The following is a 23,138-nucleotide window of genomic DNA, read 5'->3' on the forward strand; positions in this document are numbered from 1 at the left end:
TCTCTCTCTCTCTCTCTCTCTCTCTCTCTCTCTCTCTCTCTCTCTCTCTCTCTCTCTCTCTCTCTCTCTCTCCCTCCTCTTTCTTTTTTCCCAAGGGGTATCTTAGTTTTAAATTCTAATTAGAGGCTAGTTAAGGCCTCACAAGAATAGAGACAAGGTAAGGTTAAACTAGGACCTATGTCTACTTAAAGCCAGTTACATCCTATTCATGGTCTCAGTCAAGTTAAGATTTAGTGATGACTACAGTGTTCACATTATTTCAGGTTGCCTAAGACTTTCTTCATTAAATGACAAAAATCACGAATCCCGTAAAAGCTTCAAACCCTGGAAAAAAGGATTGGTTAGCTACTTCAATTGAGTTTTTTATTTTTTATTTATTTTTTTGCCTTGAACTTTATGACTTGCAAGAGTTCTTTCAAAAGTTACTTCACTTGATGATTATTCCATTGAGACAGGTGGTATAATCGTCATCCTCAGTATACAGAAAACAAAACACAAATTTACAGAAAGTTAATGCTTTCTTCAATAAATACAAGAGAGAGAATGTTTAAGTGCCTATCTGAACTCAGATCACACATATTCATGTTTTACCTAAAATGGCTAGGGTATTTTCCCACAATTAAAAATTGTCTAAAGGATAAAGGTTATAGTTGCCCAAAGTGTTATATTTATTTCTCATAAGGACTGAGAGTCATGGTAAGCTTAAGTGAACTGTCAAGGTAAGGAAACTTTTAGGTTTGAACCTAAGTCTCTCTGACCCCAGTGCCTGTCTTCCTTAAAAAAAAAATGTCTCTTTCCTCTATCCTTTCTTATTTGCCAGTGTCAAATACTTCTGTGTATGCCCGTGTGGCTGAGGGTGCCATGCATTCATGGATCAACGATGTTTGCATTTATGTATTATTAGAAATATATCAAGCATTTATCAGTTTGTATTTATGTTGGCACTACTGTCTTCAGTGTAAGTTCATTTATGCAATTGTTTGCTGTTTCACTATGGTCATCAGAGCTGATATGGCAGTAGATTTAACTTTCAGCACTTGTATTTACTGTGATTTGGGAAGGGACACAGAAGACAAATCAGTAACCCTTGGGACAGTTACTGTATACTTCCCTGTATAGTAACGTTCTAGAACCCAAGAAAAAGATCCAGGTGTTCTTCTTTGATACTGTGGATTCAGCTGCCAGAAGGCACTAAAGACTTGGTTTGCCTTTTTCTGGCTGTGCCATTTCTGTCACCTCCTGTGAGCTTTACCAGGGGTGACAGGCATTGCTATTAAAAAGTCTGTACATAAATATAACTGTATCTTCCACTATATTATCCCCAGGACAAAATAGTTGCCACCCCTGCAGAATGTAGCAGCTTGTGGATTAGATGCCAATGGTAGCAATATGCCAAGCATGAAGTATCCTGTTCTTCTCCTGCCAAATAAATACCAGTTTCCCCTTTAGTGGTGCATTTAAAAGGACAGTTTCCACTCTTCTTGGGTGGCAGTGGCAATGGGGAAAATTGCCTATTTTAACATAGGCAATTAGTGGTATAGTGGAAGAGGCCATTGGGATTTACTTTAGGTCCAGATCCTTACCTGTACTGTAATTTTCTCTTTTGTGTTATTATGTTCCTGTAGAGAACTGTTTGGTGTAATGTATCATGCAAGAGTGAAAGAAGGCAGAGTGGCTTGGAAAAAACCAGCTAATTCATTCCACTGGATAGCCTGGCTGTTCAAATTGTGTTTTCTTCCTTCCTTCCTTCCTTCCTTCCTTCCTTCCTTCCTTCCTTCCTTCCTTCCTTCCTTCCTTCCTTCCTTCCTTCCTTCCTTCCTTCCTTCCTTCCTTCCTTCCTTCCTTCCTTCCTTCCTTCCTTCCTTCCTTCAGATTTATTTATTTACTTTATGTATGTGAGTACACTGTAGCTGTACAGATGGGTATGAGTCTTCATGTGGTTGTTGAGAATTGAATTTAGGACCTCTGCTGGCTCCGGTTAATTCTGCTCGCTCAGTCCCTGCTCGCTCCGGCCCAAAGATTTACTTATTATTATACCTAAGTACACGGTAGCTGTCTTCAGACACACCAGAAGAAGACATCAGATCTCATTATGGGTGGTTGTGAACTACCATGTGGTTGCTGGGATTTGAACTCAGGACCTTCAGAAGAGCAGTCAGTGCTCTTACCCACTGAGCCATCTTGCCAGCCCCAAATGTATTTTTTTTCTTGGAGAGACTGAAAATGGGAATCCTAGTCTCTGGATATTCACTTGGCAGTTCTAGATATAGGGTCTATACATGATTTATGATTTTATTATGATAGATTAATGACATGTTATTAGATTTTGCAGCATTGGATATGTATCTGTCCTAACAAGGTATTTGGAAGATTTTTCTCCAAGGATTAGAGAGTTCGCAGTTGTAAACCATGGAAAGAGCAGCAAATCAAGTTCCAGCTTCTAGCATTTTCCAGCTGTGCACCTTGGATTGCTTGGCTTGTGTGGATTTTCATTTTCTTAAATACATAGTGGAGATATAGTCCCCTCCCCCATTACCCTATTGACCTCACAATAATTTGAAGATTAAATGAGATGCCATGTGAAATACGTTTGGGTTTTCACTCCTTGATTTGTTCAAGAAAAATATTTGTCTGATAGGACTACTGTAGGTTAATGTATGAGAATGTGATGGAGGACATGGTTCCCCAAAGGAAGAATCTGTAAAGCCCTGGAATGAGCTACCGAGTGAAGTTCTAGAATCATATTTTGAAGCCACTAAAACCAGAAAGGCACATTCTTTGGCAGATGGTATAAGCACATTTTCAGGCAGAGAGGAGGGCTGTATTGTCTCTGATCATTCTTGTTGGTAAATGGATGAATGCAGTCTCTCTTGGCCAGCTGGCATTTACAGAAAGAGAGAGGCAGCCAGAACTCCAGGGCTCAGTCTTATACATGTCAAGTGGGTTCTTGAAGCTTAGAATAAAACTCAGGCAGGAATGGTAAGGGGTAAGATGCTGCTTTTTTTCCTCTTGTCATTTGAACGAGCCACATAGGAATATTGGAAAGTCTGAACTAGTTTTGGTGAATTCATGTTAGACACACTGTAAGATGCCTTCATTCCCTGGACAGTGCCTTCTCCTCACATCTTTATCAAAGTCTGAAGTCGTTACTTATTTGTATACCTCCTCTTACGTCCAGTTTTTTCAGGCATCTTTTTTCTCACCTTCCAGGAGTCACTAGTAATAGCCAGAATGTACCATGCCTTACTTCCTGGATCCCAGAATTTCCATAGCACAAACAGCTAGCCTGTGTAAGGCACTTACCATAAACTGGGAACATTCTAAACTTTGTGAACTAAGTCATACAATTTACCTGTTCTCTTTATCCTACAGATAAGGAAATTAAAGCAAATATAGCTTAGGGAAACTCTGCACTCAGTAAAGTTAGGATGAGAATTCAAGTCTGTTTGGCACAATATATTACCCTTAGAGTCAATGCTATCATTTTGGTATCTGCCAAATAGACGAATTTTTTTTCTCCATTGAAAACCCTCACAACTTTTCTTTTTCCATCTCAGAAAGGTGAACGAATAATTAGGAATAGAACCTCTTTTTCTTATCATGTTCAGTTATGTTTTTATTTCCCTCATTTTCGGCCTTTCTCCTGCACTTGGTACCATTTGAAGGCCAAAACTGTTTCTGGAAGTATTACATCTTTTCCAGGCTTCTCTGGGGACTCTTACAGCAGCTAAGCTTCAGAGACAAGTCTGTTTATATTCCCCTAAGCCAAGATAAGGTGGTTGAACCCCATGGTTGAATACTATGGTGAAAAACTGTATGCCTGACTAACACAATGACAAAGAGATATTTGCAAATTACTGCTTGTGGTAGTGACTAAGTTGTTTTTCTACAGGGTAAGCAAGAGTCTAAGACTCTCTACAGCAATGAACTGATTAGGAAGGGGAAGAAAGAAATGTAGAAGAACTTGCTTTAAGTTGACTACAAGAGCATCCATACTCCTTCTTAATTTGGTTTCTGTTTTTAATTTTTCATATGTTTTTCAAGAAGGGGCTCTTCAGCACCACTTCTTTCTGTTTTCCTTGAAAAATTAAAGATGGCTCCTAGACATTTCAAATGTCAGGTTCTATAGCCTTACTGTAGCAACAGTTGTTTGTAAAGGCAACAATTTTTAACTTTAAAATATAAATGCAAGGGAAAATCTTGTTGATTATTTTCATTATATCTCCCCGAGATGCTCCTGCTATATCAAAATGATGGGGTAGGTCTTTTTTTTTTTTTTTAATTAATCATTCCATTTGTTTACATCTCAAATGATATTCCACTTCCTGGTTACCCCTTCACCAACCCCCCATCCCACATCTGCCCTCCCCCCTCCCCTTTGCCTGTGTGAGGGTGCTCCCCCCCCTCTCCCAGCCCACCTCTCCAGCATCCCCCTATGCTGGGGCATCAAGGTCTTCTTGATGTTTCCCTGGATGTGGGGAGGGCAAAGAGAAGTTATATGTGTCCAGAAGTGTTTATTTTTTAATAACAATAATTTCTTATTCATTCTTTGAGAATTTCATACTATGTATTTTGAACACATATACCCTCTCAACTGCTCCCCTTACCACACTCAAAAGCCTCTCATTCTCTCCCACCCCACTTTGACGTTACTTATTTACTTCTCTTCTTTCTCTATTGAGTGCAGTTTGTGTTGCACAAGCTCTGCTTGGGCTTCAGATAAAGTCCCAGCACAGAGGACGGGGGAGGTGTAATCCCTCCACCAGCTGAGGAGCCATTAAAGGAAGTGTTGCTTGTTTAAGCATTTAAATTAAATGCTTGTGACCAAATGGTACTGCAACACTGCAGACAGGAGGGAAAAAAAAAGTCTATTTGTGAATCCGGAAGTAGCACTTGTACTCACCAAAGACACATTTTAATCACTCCCATATAACTCCCTCTGGTCCCCTTGGATATGAAGTAATTTACTTTGCCTGCCGCAGGGAAGCCTATCGACTATAAACATGGACCCAGTGGATTTAGATTTCTTTGCTCCTTTTCTGTCCCATTGTTCGATACTTGTTGCCAGATTTCCAAATGGAAGCAGTGCCATATAGCAGACTAAGACTCAGTGAGAAGAAAATGGTGGCTTTTCATTAGCCATGCTGACGAAAGTGAGACAGAGATGCAACGATTCCAGTTATCAGTCAGATAACCTTTGCTCTAGCTCCTTTCCAGCTACCTTATAAGAGGCAGGTTATGTCATGTTGCATCAATTAAAAACTGTCTGACATTGTTGGGAAGAGAGGCCCCTTGGTCTTGCAAACTTTATATGCCCCATAGAGGGGGAACACTAGGGCCAAGAAGTGGGAGTGGGTGGGTAGGGGAGCAGGGTGGGGGGAGGGTATAGGGGACATTCGGGATAGCATTTGAAATGTAAATGAAGAAAATATCTAATAAAATAAGTAAAAAAAAACCTGTTTGACAATCAGGACCTCTTGTCATTTCATTGACATGAAGTAGAGATTCCACAACAGGCAAAGGAAGCTTCTCTTAATGTTATGCTTCGTTTCCCTCCTATTAATGACAGGCAGGTCAAACAATGCTGACAACACTCATTGTTGTTTTAAATTTCATCTAAATGAAATGATGGGCTAAATACTATACATGTCTGGTTTCCTTTTGCTTTCTTTTACATGTATTCTTTTACATGTTCACATCCTTTAATTTGGGTAGATACTTAGTAGTAATACTCCAGGCTCATGAGATAGAGGTAGACTTAGCTTTAGTAGATAATATCCGTAGCTTTTTAAAGTAATTGTATAAGCCAACACGATTACCTGTGGTTGTGTGTGAGTTCCAGTGGCTCCATTGTTCTGCATTTCTTATTATCAGTCTTTTCAGATATACCTATTCTTGCGCAGTTTGATATATGTCCTTATCAACTGAATGCACATTTATCTGATGAGTAATAGTGACAAATGCCAATTTGTGTACTTGTAGCTCATGTAAATATCCTCTTCTATGAAGTAGTAGTTAATTTCTTTTGTCTTGATTATGATATTTGCATTGTCTTATTCATTTATAGGAGTCTAAAAACATATGCATAGGTATCAACTTTCTATTGGGAATATTTTTTGAATATTTTTCTACCTTAGAATTGACCATTTTACTCTCTTGAGGTATCTTTTGATAGATGAGAGCTCTTTGCTAATTTGGGGTGTATGTGATAAATTTTGGTTTCCTAAGATCACGAATGTTTTCTCTTGTGGTTTGAGCTACATGTTGATTTTATATTTTATATTTAAGTCTTCTACCCATTTCAAACTAGTTTATAGTATTTGATGTGTGACCATGGTCATGGTTCCATGTATCAGTACTATGTGATTTTTTTAACGTCTGCAGCCATAAATTTAGCCTTGCTATTTTTATTTTTTAATTAATTAATTTTTAATTTTTATTATCATGTAATATTGTACAACTTTGTGGTATATGGCAATTTCTGTATGTGAATACAATGTAATATTTCTATATGTACATAAACATGTACTGATAGAGTTTTTGTTTTGTTTTATTTTGTTTACTTCTTCTTTGTTTTTTTTTTTCAAGACAGAGTTTCTCTGTGTAGTTCTGGCTGTACTTGAACTCACTCTGTAGACCAGGTTGGCCTCGAACTCAAAGATCTGCCTGTCTCTGCCTCCCAAGTGCTAGGACTAAAGGTGTTGTACCACTACTTCCTAGGTAGCATGCACTAATAGAGATAAGGTAATCAACATTTTTTTTTCTTTAAGATTGGAATATTTGAGTTACTATTGTCTATTTTCTGAGTTACTCGGAAAATATACACTCTGTTGTGACCCTACTATGCTATAGAAATCCATGGCATCCATAGGAGAACATACATGTTCCTCCTATCTAACTTCATTTTGGTACCCATGGCCATTCCTAACTTCTAGTAGTCAGCAGTCAAATTGACACTTTTTAGCTTCCACATATGGGAGGGGCCATGCAATGTATGTATTCCTTTGTTTCAGGTTGCTATCTGGTAGTATACATGTTGTTCCTTAAGGGGCCTGACTGTTTGTATATACTTGCACATTTTAGAATAATTTTGCTCAAAGTGTCCTTCAAAAGTAGTCCTGAGCTTATTGATTCACTGGCCTCCTCTATGTCCCTCTCACTTCCAATACTAGGTACCTTTTTGAGGAGTGTGCCTGTGTGGGGAGAGCTTCCTGCCCAGGGGCCAGCCTAGACCTCAACTAATTCTAGGTAAGAAAAACTGCCCATGCACACACCAGGCTTCCATTATGCTAGCCTCTTGCAATTGGCAACAGCTACACTGAGATTTCTCATTCTTTGGTAGTCACCTTCTGGCTTGGCCCAATCTTTATCTTTAACCTGTGCCCAGAATTAGCAAATGCCACAGAAAAGAAAATGCTGGCTACTGTCAGCTCCCATTAGAGAGTTTGTATTTGCTTCCACCCCTTTCTGATATCCTTAAGTCTACTGATTTTGTGATTTGTTCCCCCCACCCCATCTGCATGTGTGTTATATGTTTCTGGTTGTTGCAGGAGCATTTGTGGACTATTTGAAAGCAGAAATCCAGAAATCATTTTCTAGGATAACACCTTTGTCCATCTTGACTCGATTATAGGTGAGTAGTTCCCAATCATTTAGAGACATTCAGAACACCAGAGGACAGGAACAAACACAGACATCTTTGAAGCTCCATAACACTATTGATTATGACTTCTCTCCATCACTTAGTATTAGACACAGTCAACTCATAATTTAGCTGATTTCTAGGGATATCAAGTGAAGTAACATTCTCATTTCTATTCCTGTTTAGGAGAATGAGATGTCAGCTCTGGACTCATTAAAGCAAATGTCTTTGTATAGACACCCATATGTGTGCCCTTTGACATAGGTCTTTGGAAGTTAGTCCTGGCATAACTTCTATTCTACACCATGTGGCTGGCCATAAGTCATATAATACCTAATGATTTTCAATTTTTCTAATCATAACTTTATACAGTTATTTTATTTTGAGGATTAGATGCACTAATGGGTAAACTTGATTTCTTGGTGCTTTGTATGTAATAGACCTTCCTTCCATAAGTTTGAGAATTTGTTACAATATTATAGGCATACCATCTCATCTGACATGCTTTTCAGGTAGGGGATTGATTCTGTTTGGTTATTGAAGGAAGGGCGACATACAGTGAAATGCATAACTTTTAATACTAGCAATCAATGAAATTTGTCAATTTCATGTTCTCATATAACCTAGAACTCTGTAAACTATAACCATTGACACTGTCATAGTTCACTTACGTGTCTAATTACTTCTCATTTCCCTAGACACAATTATTTTCTTGTTTTTTGTACCATAAATTTTATTGAATTGTATATGAACAGAATGTAGTATGTATTCTTTTATGTCTATTTTTTCACTAAGTATAATACATAACTCCATTAGCAGTACAATTCTTTTCTATTTATGGTTAGTAGTGTCCTGTTGTGTGAATATTCAACAACTGTCTAAATTTTGGCAATTTACACAATCCCCAAAGATTTTTAACAAGTTCTGTAGCACTACAGGCCTCATGCCATAATTGGTCACCACCATAATCAAATGAACATGTTCCTTTCTTATCTAAATCAATGGAGTAGCCATCATCAGTTCTGCAGGATTCAGTATCACCAAGAGGCCACTTGTTATAGCTTTTTAGTAATATTTTATCTATTGAGAAATGACTGCTGAGATGTGGAATCAGGGTCAGTTCCTCTAAGAGTTGGTAGACTTATTGATTGTATAGCCTAATTAATAAGAATAAATGAAGAGCTTTTACAATTTATTACACTAAAACATAGCCTAATTAATAAGAATAAATGAAGAGCTTTTTACAATTTATTGCACTAAAACATCTGTTCCCCAAATGCAGAACAATTGGAAACTTTAATGAGTTAATATTTGAAAATCACCAATGCCTTTAGCAGTTCAGATATAAATGGCCACAGGTCAAAGAAACTAATAAAAACAGTTATAGACTCTGAGTGATGATATATCCTTTCTCAATAGAGGTGTTCAGGAGAGATACATGAACCACCTATGATCATTTTATGCTGAAATCCCTGAGCAAAAATAAATATTGGAAATCCAAAGGAAAAGAGAGGCACTAGATCCCCCTTAGGCTGTAAATAAAGGAAGAATGGTAGCCAGAGATCTCATTTAACCTCTTAGATGAGTCTTGGTAACTATACCCTGTAGCTATAACATGTAGTGTGGATAAATGGTCAAGGATACTGATCTTTTTTTTATTTTTCTTTTTCCATTATTAGATCTGATTGGCTGTTTTGTCTTGGAAGTGACAATCCGGTGGTGATTATAATAGGAATAGACTACTAGTACAGAGATTTTGTGAGAGGTTAACCAACATCACCAAAAAGGTTTGTGGTACCACTGGACTCACTTTGTACCTGATCATCATCATAGTCACACTAGCTGCCTACGCCATGGAATCTGTGTCAATCCCTGCACTGGTTGCTGGACTGATTGATTGTGTAGCCCAGCTAATAAGAATAGCTGAGGATCTATTACAGTTTATCTCGCAGGAACAAGTTCCTTCTGTGCAACAGAATGCTAGAGCAGAGGAGGCAGAAGCAGCTGCACCTCCTCCCGAGGAAGATCCCCTACCAGATCTTGCGGATCTTTCCGACTTAGAATCAATCCTTTCAGTAAGAGAAGATGATGACCTAATCCTTGACATGGATGAAACTATGATAGATATCAACGAGATATATGAGGATATATTTCCTGCCATAAGGGATGATACAGAAAGTGAGTGAAAGCCAGCATGTGAAAAAAATCATCATTTTTTTCCATTTCTTTTTTTTTTTTCCTCTAGGCTTCAGCAACAGCTGTTTTATTCTAGTTCAGCATAGTTTCATTATTAAAAACTTTTAGATTAGATAAACCTTGATTTTTTTTGGCAAAATCATTTTTCTGTTTTAATTCAAAAGACTGGCTTTAGTTACATAGTTCTTGCTTTACTTGTACTATTAGAGTTTTTTATGATAAGACCAAATAATAGCAAGGAGAAGAATCTACCTAAGGATAGAATGAAGAACTGATGAACTCTACCAATACTCATACCAGTGTCACTGCTTTGTGAGCAAGAGAAATTTTAAGGGTAGTGTTCCCCAGCATGGTATTACAGTATTTTCTCATGGACAGTACAACATTGGCACATCGTATTTTAAAGAGGGAGGTTTTTATGGCAGAGTAAGGTAAATAACTCTGAAAGTGTAACATCTACGAGGCAATAAAAGTATGGAAAGCTTTCCAGGTTTCCCAGGGCCAAACTTTTGAAAATTCTGGGGTCAAGATACTGAATGAAAGACTGATGATGGGTTCCAATCCACACATGCTGATGTGTGCTGACTTTTTTGCAATATTGTCCTGTGATGGAATATTGAAGCTTGTACCAAAAAGCAAAGAGAGAGGTTCTAGAATGGGAAGACAGGGTCTAACAAAGGCTTCATCAATGGAAAACCAAGCACTTATGTCATCAGCCTGGAGAAAGTGGTCTACAAGGGGAAGTGGACAGTGTGCATCTTCTTGTATGTAAATGAGTTTAAGACAAATACTTGGGAGGCTTAATGTGGTAGAACTCTTACAACTTTAACCTAGCAATATTTGTTATTAAGAGGTAAAAATATAAATAAGATGTAGACTGGTATTGAAGCACAACAACCTTCCATATGTCAGAAAGGTGAAACATAATAGCTGAAGCTCCCCCACACTGAAACAGAGATCAACTAAATAAGTGTGCAAGAAATTCACCTATTATACCAACTTAGGCCATCCACTCCTTTTACTTCCATGGTCAGGCAGTATGGCCTTTTTACCTACCAATTTACAAAGAATCCTAAACCACATAATAGTTAAAAAGATTAAGAGGACATTTAATACAGATGATTTCAAAGCCAACTAACATGGCAGATACATGACAAAAATACACACAGAACAAATGAAAATTATGTCAAATTGTAATTAGAGGGGTTAATTGTATATTACAGTAGGCAGCATGCTATAACCCCTTGCTACAATAACTTTAATAAGCAAATTGAATTTTATTTTCCCAGTATAGAAAAGATTCTAAGTACACAGTACAGACAAAGAAGCAAGTAGGTGATGAACTGAACCTAATTTCAGTTAGGAGATTGGAGATTGCAAGATTGAAGAAAGGAAGAAGAAATTATTTTTCCATGCCAGGAGGAAATGTTAATGAATAATAATAATTATTATCATTAGTGGAACAGGTACAATTATTTCTTTATCTGATAAGGACATTTACCCATAGTAATAATAATAGGCCTGTATGAAAGTTAAAAAATAATCTACACTTTGAGTAAGGGCTTAGTTACAACTAGGGGAAATATGTACTGCCGCCAGGGAAATTTGAACTGTAGGAGATAGGGTATAAATTTTGTCAAAATAATGCTCAAATTATGATCAAATTATGATCAAGTGAACAAAATCAGGAAAAATATCGAGAGAGAGAGAGAGAGGTTACCAGTCTACTATAGATTCTATTTGGTGAGCAATTTACCTGAGAAAGAGCAAATGATGCTCTCGAGGGTAGATAGTAATCTAAGTAGACCTCTAGAATATGGGCTTTGTAACGCTTCCACAATAAAGTAGTAAGACTTTGTTAAAAGTCAGAGAGCATAGACCACCAATAAACTCAAACAGGTCATAGAGAAACCTGTACGTCTACTCTAGACAAAGCCTTAAACAAGTAATAGACAGTGTTATTCTTAAGCATCAGAAAAAGAAGATGCTGCAAGTTCATCATATGTGCATCTGCTTTGCCTATTGCATTTCACTATTTGCCTTGATTGTATAATTATGTGCACTTAAGAACTGTTAAGATGTAACTCTATTTTAAGAAGTGGACTGTTGTATTGAGTATGTTAGCTATATGGAACGGGATTAGAAATAGAGTTAAAAGTGACAAGGAACAATCTTAGCAATAAGAAAACCCTTAAGAACAAGAGCTAGTGGGGAAGGTATTTTTCAGTAGAGAGAACATTTTAAACTGCTAACAGTTAACATAGTTGTTTGACATGGGGTTACTTCCCAAGTGAGTTCATTTACCTGTGCCTTATGAAAATTAGCCAATTATAAGCTTTTGGTAGAAGTAACTAGCTGGTAATTGATATAGATTAAGAAGATAGAGAGTCAAATTAAAAGGAGAAATACTAATAAATATGTTAATTGGATGTCTCCAATTGAGATGTTGACTCTCCTCCAGAAGACTGGAGTAACTAGTCCATTATCTAAGTAGCCTTGTTTTGTATCCTTTTAAGGTTAATGCCAAAAACAGATTTTGTATGGCATAGAGAAATGGAGAGGGAGCAAGGCTCTATATTCTGAGCCCAACTTAGAGGTGTTAAAATCAAGAAAGACAAGCTGGTAAACAGCATTGACGTACACAGTACAAATATGCATTAGCTGAAGTGTAGGCGCTGCTGACAGTATATACCTGTATCTTTACATGTAACCACTTCTTCAAATTATTAGGTTATAATCACTTATGATTGTTATTGACTATTGTTCCCAAACTGCTTGCCCACTTGTAGGATATTTTTAGCTAATAAAATCTGATTTAAAAGCCAAAGAACTTGTAGTCACCTTCAATTATCTTGTAGTAAATTTCTAGGCTACCAAACTGCCACAAAAGGACTCTGTTCCACAGATGTCACAGAGTAAAATCACTGAGAAGGTTGCACCAAGAGCCTCACTGTCCACTGACTTGTCAGATGGTCTCCGAGAAGTCCCTGAACGTGAGTCTTCATTTGTAAAGTGAAGACTACATCTTTGCTGCTTTCTTTTAACGGTAGAAATGAACAAACAGAAATGATACAGTTTTGAAAGCCTTTGGCATGTGTGACAATGGGCTAGAATATAAGCAATTATGACATTTAACAAGTCATTCCATACCAACAAATGCCAGTATAAAATCACCTGAAGATTGAATTCTTATGTAAGGATTATTCAATAATCTGCACCTGTTTCTAAGGGACGGAAACTGCCTCATCCTGCTACTTTATATAAAAATTATACTTCGGAATTGGCTTTTGTTGAATTCTTTGGAGCATAGTCTTTCACCAAGTGACATTCTTTTGAAGAGCCCATTAGAATCCGAGTAGGAATGATTATGATTACAGTGAAAAAGTCCTTTAGAAAGGAGTTTGCAACCCCATAGGAACAACAACAATATCAACCAACCAGAGCTCCCAGAACTCCCAGGGTCTAAACCACCAACCAAAGAGTACACATGGAGTGATCCATGGCTGCATATGTAACAGAGGAAGGCCTTGTCAGGCATCAGTGGGAGGAGAGGCCCTTGGTCCTGTGAAGGCTCCATGCCCCAGTGTAGGGGAATGTCAGGGCAGGGAGGCATGAATGGTTGGGTGAATGGAGGAACACCCTCATAGAAGCAGGGGGAGGGAGAAGGGATAGGGGGTTTATGGAGAGGAAACTGGGGAGGGGGATAATATTTGAAATGTAAATAAATAAAATAACCAATAAAAAAAGAAAAAGCCCTTTAGAGAAGAATAATTTCTCTTCCACTTTCAGCCAAGAGTTTGTTCCTGAGGGTGATACTGTACTCGTTTCTTTAATCGTTTCAAAATACCTAAAGGAAAATGAAATATCTTAAGGGAGGGAAGGCTTATATGGGGTCATGGTTTCAGAGGGTGACAGTTAACAAGAATGAGGACAGTACAGAGATGACAGCAGCTAGTCTATGTTATGGTATGCTCATGCTGGGGCACCAGGAAGCAGTGGCCACGGCTAGGAGAAGTGGCCTGCTTCTAGTGACCTACTTCTCACACCCAGACCCTATGATCTAAAGGCTCTACACCTCTTCAAATCATGCCCCAAGCAGGAGACAAAGCACTCAAAACATGATCCTGTTAGGAACAACTGAGCTTCAAGTCTCTGTCTCTGTCTCTCATTGTCTCATGGCTGTTTGATGGTGCAAAATGCTTTAAGTCTAAGGGTCCCCTAAGTTTAACAGTTGGAACATGTTCAAAAATTCAAGCTCGGAGTCTGTTCTCATTGTCAAGATAGTCTTCTATGATCCTGCATCAAATAAAATAAAAATCCAGAGCCTCCATACTGAAATACACTGCTACCTGCATTCCCCAAAAGGGAATATGTGGATATACCAATAGAAGATTTCAATCGCAACTATAGGCATGTAGCACCATGAGTACTTTCCCCATTCTCATGGAGAAGTTGTTGCTCTTTCAATACCTTTGGCCTGTGAGATCCCCCACCCCCCACATCGCTTCACCAGCCTTCTTTAGAGAATTAAAGACATTGGGGGAAAACTATCCTTTAAAAATGTTTTCAACTTGTTTATGGGTTCTCAACATGTGATTCTCAGACTGAATTTGTTCCATCAGATGAAGGCATAAGACTAACTTAGACTAATAATTAGGCTGGGGAGGTGGCACAATGTGTAGGCATACTCACCGCGTAACAAGAGGACCTGAGTTCAAATCCCTCAAACCCACAAAAAAAGCTGGGCACGGTTGTCATGTTGTAATCACAGTGCTGTGTGTAGAGGGGTAGGGGAGGATATGATAGGCGGGATGATTAGAAGTTTTTTGGCTGTCAGCTTAGCTTGAGGTTCAGTGGAAGACCCTGCCTCAAGAGTATAAGCAGATAGTGATGGAGCAGAACAAACATTGTCCCCCTCTGACCCCTGGGTATGTGGATCAGTGACTATGCCTATACCCACGTACAGATACATCCTATGTCACACCTGTGGATGCACAAACTCAGACACTCATATAAACACATAAAAATACTACTAAATGTGTAGAAGGGAAATAAAGAATCACAAGGGACAAAAACAAAACTGAAAACAAAAATAAATGAAGGAAGGAAGGAAGGGAGGGAGGAGGGAAGGAAGGAAAGGAAAGGAACTATTGAGTCAGAAGTGGTGGAACATGTCTGTGAACTCAGTACTTAGGAAGAGGGTCAGGTGTCTAAGACCAGCCAGAGCAACACCACAAATACACATGTGTGTGCACCTTCCCACCCTGCCTTGCCACCACCACCACCAACAAGACTTAGGAAAAGAAAACATATATAAATAAAAATTAATATACTTTTCTCCTCAATTTGTTAAGATACGCAAACTACATGCCTTTAAAGATTTTTTTCTTAAAGTTTTTGAAAGATTTACTTATTTCCTGTCAATGTCTATTTTGCCTGAATGCATGAATGTGTGCCTGGATCCCATAGAGGTCAGATGAGAGCATTGTATCCCCTGAAACTGGAGTTACAGATGGTTGTGTCACCATGTGGGCATTGGGAACCAGACCTGGGTCCTCTGTAAGAGCCATGAGTGTCCTTAACCACTGAGCAATCTCTCTCCATTTCCAAGGAATTAGAGGGATTTTGTTTATCACAAAAATTCTAAATTCACTTGCCATAGAGAATATAAGTGAAGAAAAAGTTAGATTTCATTTATTTATTTGTGTCCAAAATAGAAAGTTATATAGTTTCATAATATCCTACATGAAGAGAATTTTTAACTGTAACATAATCAGTGATCAAGTATATTCATACCCTAACATAAATTATGAAGATAATTATCTTTACAAATTTTATGTAGCCAAATCCCCTAAAGTTAAAATTGCAAAATATCTTCAAACAAGTGGGACTGGTGTTTAGACTCTCTATTCTAAACACCGAGAAGAGTACTTGACAAGGATTTGCTGAATGATAAAATGCTTTCCTTTCAAAGAATCAGGTGACTACATTTTGGTCACAAAGGAAATACCCAGAAGCTGTCTGCATCACAGATGAATGGATCTATGAGGTCCATACAACGTACACATATGTTTGAAGTGTTAAGTGTTAGAAAACTAGTCTTGCTTTGATGCTGTAGGCTCTGAGAGCTTTAAACTTCCAGGAGAAGGAGATTATCTTAGCTTACCTCTTTCTGGTGATATTTGATTGCCACCTTCAGCTTGGCCAGGTCATGATACTTCTGTGGGTCGAGTTCTTCACTGTGGTCATCTCGATGGTTGAGGATGATCTCCAGTTCTCGGGAGCTCCGAGCTTGGTCCAGCAGGTCCTTGGCAAAGAGCTTACATTGCTGGGAAAGCTCCTCGTACTCAGCCTTGAACTCATTTTCCACTTTGCTCAGCTCCTTGAGTTCCCAGCCCAGCCGGAAGGCCGTGAGGATGGGGTCCTCGCTTGATAAGGCAATGAGCGAGGGGCTTGCCAGAGCTTTGTATATATTCAGTCGGGACCTAGAATGACGCAGACTGTCTACCTCCGAACTGGATACACACTCCACACAGTTGCAGCGGATCTGGTGGGGCCTTGGGATAGTGACCCGCTTTTGGACAAGCAATTTGATGATTTCATAGTTGTTGGTGTGGGCTGCCAACATAATGGGAGTGATGTCTGGTGTGAACTCGGAGAACTGGGTGTCCATCATCAGCGTGGGAACCTACACACATGAAATGAGAAACACAACGGGCAAAGTTATAGTTAGAGGCAAGGAGGAGCATCAATTGGTAATTCAGAAACTGCATTTTTCCTTTCTCTTGTGACCACTCATCCAAACGGTTAATGTTTGTGGGCTGCTGTGTTCTTAGCACTTTCCTAAGCATATTACTCATATTTACTCATTTAATATTCACAATCACCCAGTTGGTAAATATTCTTCCCATGGGAGAATGCTGAGAGAGGTTAACGGACATACCAAAGATTACATAGTTTTCAGTAGCAGAGCCAAAATTCAAACCAGGCCATGCAACTGTTGAGCTCAGCTCTTAAATTTATGTTAGCACAATATACCCAGTTCTAACTAACACAACAAGGGAAACAAAGAAGTAGAGGATACTGTTCCTGGCCTTCCTAAGCTGAATTGAACAAATCATAAGTCCGTGGTGTTTTATGTATAGCATTAATTGAGCTGTTGAGAGTACTGGAATATTGACTTGATAGGTAATGACTTTGATGATCATGCAACTAAATAAAGCCATAATGGCAAAAAGAAAAGTCTCTCACAAATGGTATTGACTTTGTATGCATATAGACCTTTAGGAGACTAAAGGACAGGCTAATAATTCAATTTCTTTCAGGTCCAGGAAGATAGAAAGAATTAGGCATTTTCAGTAAGAAGTAATACTGTAAATGAGGAATTCCAGGTATGGGGCAGCATCATTAATGACAAAAGGACCTTTGATAAAACTGTTGTCTCTAGGATATTATGTTTGATGGAAATGGTAGTTATAGCTAGAAAGTACAGAGTTCTTTATGCATTTAGGAGCACACTCAAAGAAGTGCTGAAAGCCTGATCAATGAATTAGAATATCTTCCTACTTGAAAATATATCTTTGGGGACTTAGTCTGTTTTCAGGCCAATAAAGAAAGCAAGAGGATCTGGGGTCACAGATGAGTGAGTAGAGTACTTTTCTTACATGCACAAAGCTTTGGTTTCAGTAACCAGACCCTGAATAGGGTGGTGAACACCTTAGCACCTTGGAGATGGAGACAGGATCATCAGTTCAAGGAATATATATATATATATAAATATGTACACACATATACAAGAACACTGGGGATACAGGAGACTCTGTCTCAAGAGGAAAAGGAACATGAGGGAGCTCCCTAGACTCACATTAAAAACTAGAAGATGGAGCTAGAAGATGGAGGAGGCCTGGGACACTGACAGGGAGCTTTTTGGATGAGTATGTGAAGTGAGAGTAGCATCCAGGAAAAGGGGAAATACTGCTCTTATTAGGTTTGAGGAAAGGAAGAGCACAATGCCAAAGCTCATGTCTCATGTTTGCTGGGGAAAAAAGAACAGGGACAGTTGGGATTCTCACAAAATAGAAAAATATTGTTTTAATCAACGACTTTCTTTTTAATTTTTAAAAAAGCAACAGTAGTAACAATCTAGAGTTACTCATAACCTTACAAAAGCAAGAGTTACTGTTTTCCATCATATTTTGCTTCCATCTCCCCTTGAATAAGGGACTTCTAAACAGGAGAGTGGTCAGAAAGGAGGGGGAGGGGAAGGGGATGGGAAGCAGACTTCGGGGGGCGGGGGGGGGACCTACTTCCCTTGCTGAGTAGCTGCACTGACAGCTATTGGTCATCCTTTGCTAGGGCAGAGAAAGGAGTAAACGTTGTAAAACATGGAGAAAGGGAAGCTACAAACAAAACAGCGGGAAGTGAACAACTCGACGCATAAAATAGGTTGGACACAGGAAAGAAAAATCTCAGAAATTAACATAAGCCTACAGGCTCAGAAAGAAATAGGCCTGAGTGGGCCCGGAAAGGAACATAAACACAACTGGCATAAAGCTGTGGAGTGGGGAGAGATGGAAAGAGAGCAACTTGTCATAGGCTGCTCAGAAAGAACAGAGCTTAGATCAGGAAAATCTGTCCTGTTCTCTAGGTAGGGAAGCCTTTCAATCTTCGTCATCTAAAATGGAGAGGAGAAGGTCTAGTGGGTGACAACCTGGTGGACAGTTTTCTCTGGGGGAGGGTGGAGGTGTGGTCTGCTTTCCAACATGCTGCTCAGTGTATCCTCTCAGCCCCGCCTTCCCTGCTCTGGACACTTTCCATCCTCTTTTCCTTTCCTTTCTTCTTGTCAGTGCTGACAGAACTGTCTAAGACCCAAAGCAGTACCCATGATTACTGGTTAGCCATGGAGCTGAAAGTAGACTGTGTGTGCTTGAAATACGAAAAGCTTTCTGGAGCTATTTAATTCCAATAAGGAATGTTCTGACCCTGCACTTCGTTGTCTGGTTACTTGAGACCAGAGCAGAAAACTCTTCCAAAGAGAGGAGTCTTCAATGACCATGTCTTCTCTGCAACTGCCTATTGAAGTATCAGAGGTTCTAGGTTTGATCCAGGATAGCTACTGTTCGGATGCCGCTTTACATTGTTCTCTGTCTTACAATACGCTTCTTTGCTTTCTTGTGAGGAGCAGTGTTAACTGTCAGCTTGATAAGAACCTAGGATCAACTGATGGGCCTCTGGGAATGACAAAATAATCAAACATGAACAACTTAACTGGACAGACAATTCTCAAAAGAAGTACAAAAGAGCACTGTGGGCACGGCCCAGTGGCCAGCACAACACTCTATTCAATCATGAGGGCTAGAGTTCAGGTCTTAGCACTCACGTTGGGTGACTCACAATCATCTGTAATTCCAGCTACAAGGATACAATGAAGTGGAAACTTCTAGTTCTTTGGCAATTTAAGCCAGAAGGTGTTTCACTGGAGCACACAGATGAAATGCTGTCTTGCTAAAGCTGACACGTGAAAGACTGTTTTCCTGAAGCAGACACAGGTGAAAGGATGTTTGGCTATAGCAGACACGTGAAAGGACGCTTGATGGAGGAGTGTAAATATGACCCCACAGACAGTGGGAGCCAAGCACTGAGATTTGGCTTGGTTTGCTCCACCATGCTATTCTTCACTAAAACAAAACAAAACAAAACAAAACACATGTATTGGTTCATCTTACATAGCACTGCTGAATTCAACTTGTGGTAACACTGCCATTGAGAGAAACTCGAACAAGAACTGCTTGTGAGATTTCTGAGGCAGCTTGCCATTTTCATGGCCTTGCCCTAGGCCAGTTGGCGATCCTGGCAGTTTCAGCTGCCTGGTGTCTGCTTGCTGAAATGACTGGACTGTAGCTGCCAGTTTTCACCTGGTGTCTGCCTTCCTAGAGGACTGGTCTGCAACTGCTGAGTCGTATTTGGTGTTCTGCTATGGGACTGAACTACTGCCCAAGAAGTTTAAATTCACCCTCAAAGAACTATTGCTGAACAGGTCCACTTCCCTCATATCCTGATAACTTCTCTTGCACTACCTCTGCTGGGTGGTGGGTTACAAGAGAGACTGAATCCTTATGAAAAGAAGGTTACAAAGAATTCATGCCTACACTGAAGGCTGAGACAGGAGCATTGTAAGTCTCAAATCTGAGCTGCATAGCAAAACCCCATCTCAACAACAATGACTACATGGTGGCTCCACAGGTAAAAGTGCTTGCCACATAAGCCTAGCGACCCGAGTTTCATTCCTGGAGTCCAAGTAAAGGTATAAAGCGAGCCCATGAAACCCCACCATGCATGATTGAGGGAGGATGAATGGAAGTCACCACTGTCAGCCTCCTCCCCTCAACATCCCAACTGTTGGGGTTTTGCATTAGGGCATCATCTTTATTTTATTCATTTCTGAATTGACATATCTTCCATACCTGTGTCACAGTGTGTCATAAACAACTTCCCTCTGGATCCACAGCCTGATATTTTTGGTGAATACATCAGTTAAGAAGCATAAAGGTGTCTGTGAAAGGCACAGGGGGAAGTTGAAATGTGATCACTTTGGGAGCAGGAACCAGGGAAGTTGAGACATCCCAAATCAAGGGAAGAAGGGGGCTTGGGGTGATGAGCAGGTGGAGTTCAGAGCAAAGGATGGTTAACCTGAATTTTCAACTTAATCAGACTGGAAAGTGTAGGAATTTAGTAAAGCACAACTCTCAATGCCCATGACGGTATTTCCAGAGATGGTTAGATTCTGAGGACTCTGAAATAATCAAAGAATTAATCCTTTGATTGATTCATAATATGAGGGCATTATTAAGAGATAGTGAAAATACAGGGTGGGACCTAGTTGGAGGTAAGTAGGTGGGAATAAATAGCACCAATATACCTAGTTTATAATTATTTTTCTTGTTGTTATTGATGTTCTAGATAAAAACTTTGATGGATGCAAAACCTTAACAGTAATACCTCATTCAATTATGTGTTCTTTTACTGATCGTCTTGCTTAATGCAAGTTAACCTAGAGCTTTCATCTTCGTTTTTCTTTGATGACACATCCCTGTCACGTTGAATCTCCCAAGTAAGCTTCACCAGTACTGCCTTCTTGGAGCTGTTCTTATATTTTAGATTATATCTGTATATGTTACTCTATATGATTTAGAGTATTTCTATTATAAAATTTGATCAAATTTTCATGGAGGTCCTTAGAACTTTCTATCCTTATAACCACTGACTGTTTAGCTACTGTCTTGGGAGGGGAGCCAGTATCAAGTTATTAATTATTGATTAACATATCTTGGCCATGCTTGATAGAGGTTATTTGCATTTTAACTGATAGTCTTGACGGAAATTTGAAGATTTCCAGAAATGACTTGTTGGTGACTGTCTTAGGGTTTTACTGCTGTGAACAGACATCATGACCAAGGCAAGTCTTACAAGAAACAACATTTAGTTGGGGCTGGCTTACATGTTCAGAGGTTTAGTTCATTATCATTAAGGTGGGAGCATGGCAGCATCTAGGCATGGCATAGGCAGAGCTGAGAGTTCTATGTCTTCATCCAAAGGCTGCTAGTAGAAGACTGACTTCCCAGGCAACTAGGGTGAGGGTCTTAAGCCCACACCCACAGTGACACACCTATTCCAACCTGGTCACACCTATTCCAACAAGGTCACACCTCCAAATGGTGCCACTCCCTGGTCCAAGAATATACAAACCATGACAGTGACTTAGGGGTGACTGTAGATCTTCCCAAGGCCTTACACTTCATTATACAATATGCATCCTCTTCATCTATAGATAGAGTAAACTTTGCTACCAGGCATGGCTCTTTCTTAGCAATTAGCAAGAAAAGCTAAGAATGACTTTGTATTGTGCAAAACAGGAAATTGGAAGTTCTCCCTCCTACATTTTTTGGGTTATTTATACCCTTTAATTAAAAAAAAAAAACATACTGCTCTATATATTGTAATGCAAATATTTATCTGGTGGGATACAGATAATCTTGCAGATAATTGATGCTTTGCATACATCTATCAATTTATTTCAATATTCTTGGTGGTCTATAACATTCTTTTTTCCTGTCAAAGACCAGAAGAGTGAATATTTAGCATTGTGGGACCTTACCGTGTTTGCCATTGTAGCACAAAATAGCCACAGGTAATGTTAAATGATTGGCTGTGGCTGTGCTCCCAATCGAATTTTATTTGCAAAAGCAGGTGAGGACCACAGGATTTCGTTCATGTGCCACAATCTGAAGAGCCCTGTTTACAAATGTCCTTGTTAATTGATAAGTAAAACAAACCCTTTGACATGTTAATTTTAAATCTGTAAGAGGATCAGAGGATCAGAATTTGTTATTGTCCCTTTAAATATCCTGTGACTGCTGGTTTGTTTGTTTTTCAGATAGAGGTAACATGCCGATTTCAATTTTATTTTTTCTTACATAAACTTGCTTCTCTTTGAACTACAAAATCAGGCTGAATGATCTTAGGCTTCCAGTTAAAAATCATATCTTTTTTTTTTTTAATGAAATAAAAAAGAAGCTGGCAGGGATGGTGGAAGAAGAGAGGGAAATCATCAGGCTAATAAATTAAATTTGGCTTATATTATCTGCAAGAAACCTGGTACATCAGCTGACTTGATTGAATTTGAGAATTTGCAATGATGTATGCTAACGACATGACCATTAAAGACATTACATTGCCTGCCTCTCCCCGGCTTTGCATTTAGATCCTACTGAGTTTGTTCCTACCATTCTCCCAAGGAATCCTTGTTGAAAGCTAAGTATTACACATTAGGATCCTTCTAGATCCATCAGCATAGGATAGAATTGCTCAGTTAAGGGCTCATCCCTGCAATGAACAGAGTGAGATAAAGTCCCTTTCCTTATATTTTCATCTAAATTCTATTGACAAAGGATGACAAAGAGGGTTGGGTGATGGCATACATAATCTCCTCGCTTTGAAGACTAGCTCAAGTTTTTTATAAAGATATTGTTCACAAAGGACCCAAATGATGCATTAACTTCCTTTAAACCTCATCCCTGAACACTATAGACTACTTGGCAATTTTCTGGATCTATTTTTTCCAGACTTAGGCAAGCATTCTTGGTAGAAATTTATCACAGCCTTCTGAAATTTGAATCACTTATTTCCAGTTTCAAAAGGAAGACCCTTTTCAATAGCCACTTCATTCATACCCACAAAACCATCTGTTCACAGACACTCATCATCTTTTTTTTTTTTTTTTTTTTTTTTTTTTTTTTTTTTT

The 23,138-nt window shown here is 39.0% G+C and overlaps 2 protein-coding genes across 2 annotated transcripts in view; one reads left to right on the top strand and one right to left on the bottom strand.

The window, feature by feature from the left end:
* Trpc5os (TRPC5 opposite strand) overlaps nucleotides 1-12,662 on the top strand; it is a 19,367-nt gene extending 6,705 nt beyond the window's left edge. The window contains exons 2-4 of the mRNA XM_021188240.1: nucleotides 7,173-7,248; nucleotides 7,551-7,633; nucleotides 9,322-12,662. Of these exons, the coding sequence (XP_021043899.1) occupies nucleotides 9,496-9,828 (333 nt within the window). The 5' untranslated portion in view covers nucleotides 7,173-7,248; nucleotides 7,551-7,633; nucleotides 9,322-9,495 and the 3' untranslated portion in view covers nucleotides 9,829-12,662. The remainder of the gene's footprint in view (nucleotides 1-7,172; nucleotides 7,249-7,550; nucleotides 7,634-9,321) is intronic.
* Trpc5 (transient receptor potential cation channel subfamily C member 5) overlaps nucleotides 1-23,138 on the bottom strand; it is a 290,726-nt gene that overhangs the window by 83,236 nt on the left and 184,352 nt on the right. Inside the window, exon 3 of the mRNA XM_021188239.2 lies at nucleotides 16,005-16,526. Coding sequence (XP_021043898.1) covers nucleotides 16,005-16,526 — 522 coding nt within the window. The remainder of the gene's footprint in view (nucleotides 1-16,004; nucleotides 16,527-23,138) is intronic.

Source organism: Mus pahari, chromosome X (assembly GCF_900095145.1).
Source record: "Mus pahari chromosome X, PAHARI_EIJ_v1.1, whole genome shotgun sequence".
In the NCBI taxonomy this organism is placed as follows: domain Eukaryota; kingdom Metazoa; phylum Chordata; class Mammalia; order Rodentia; family Muridae; genus Mus; species Mus pahari.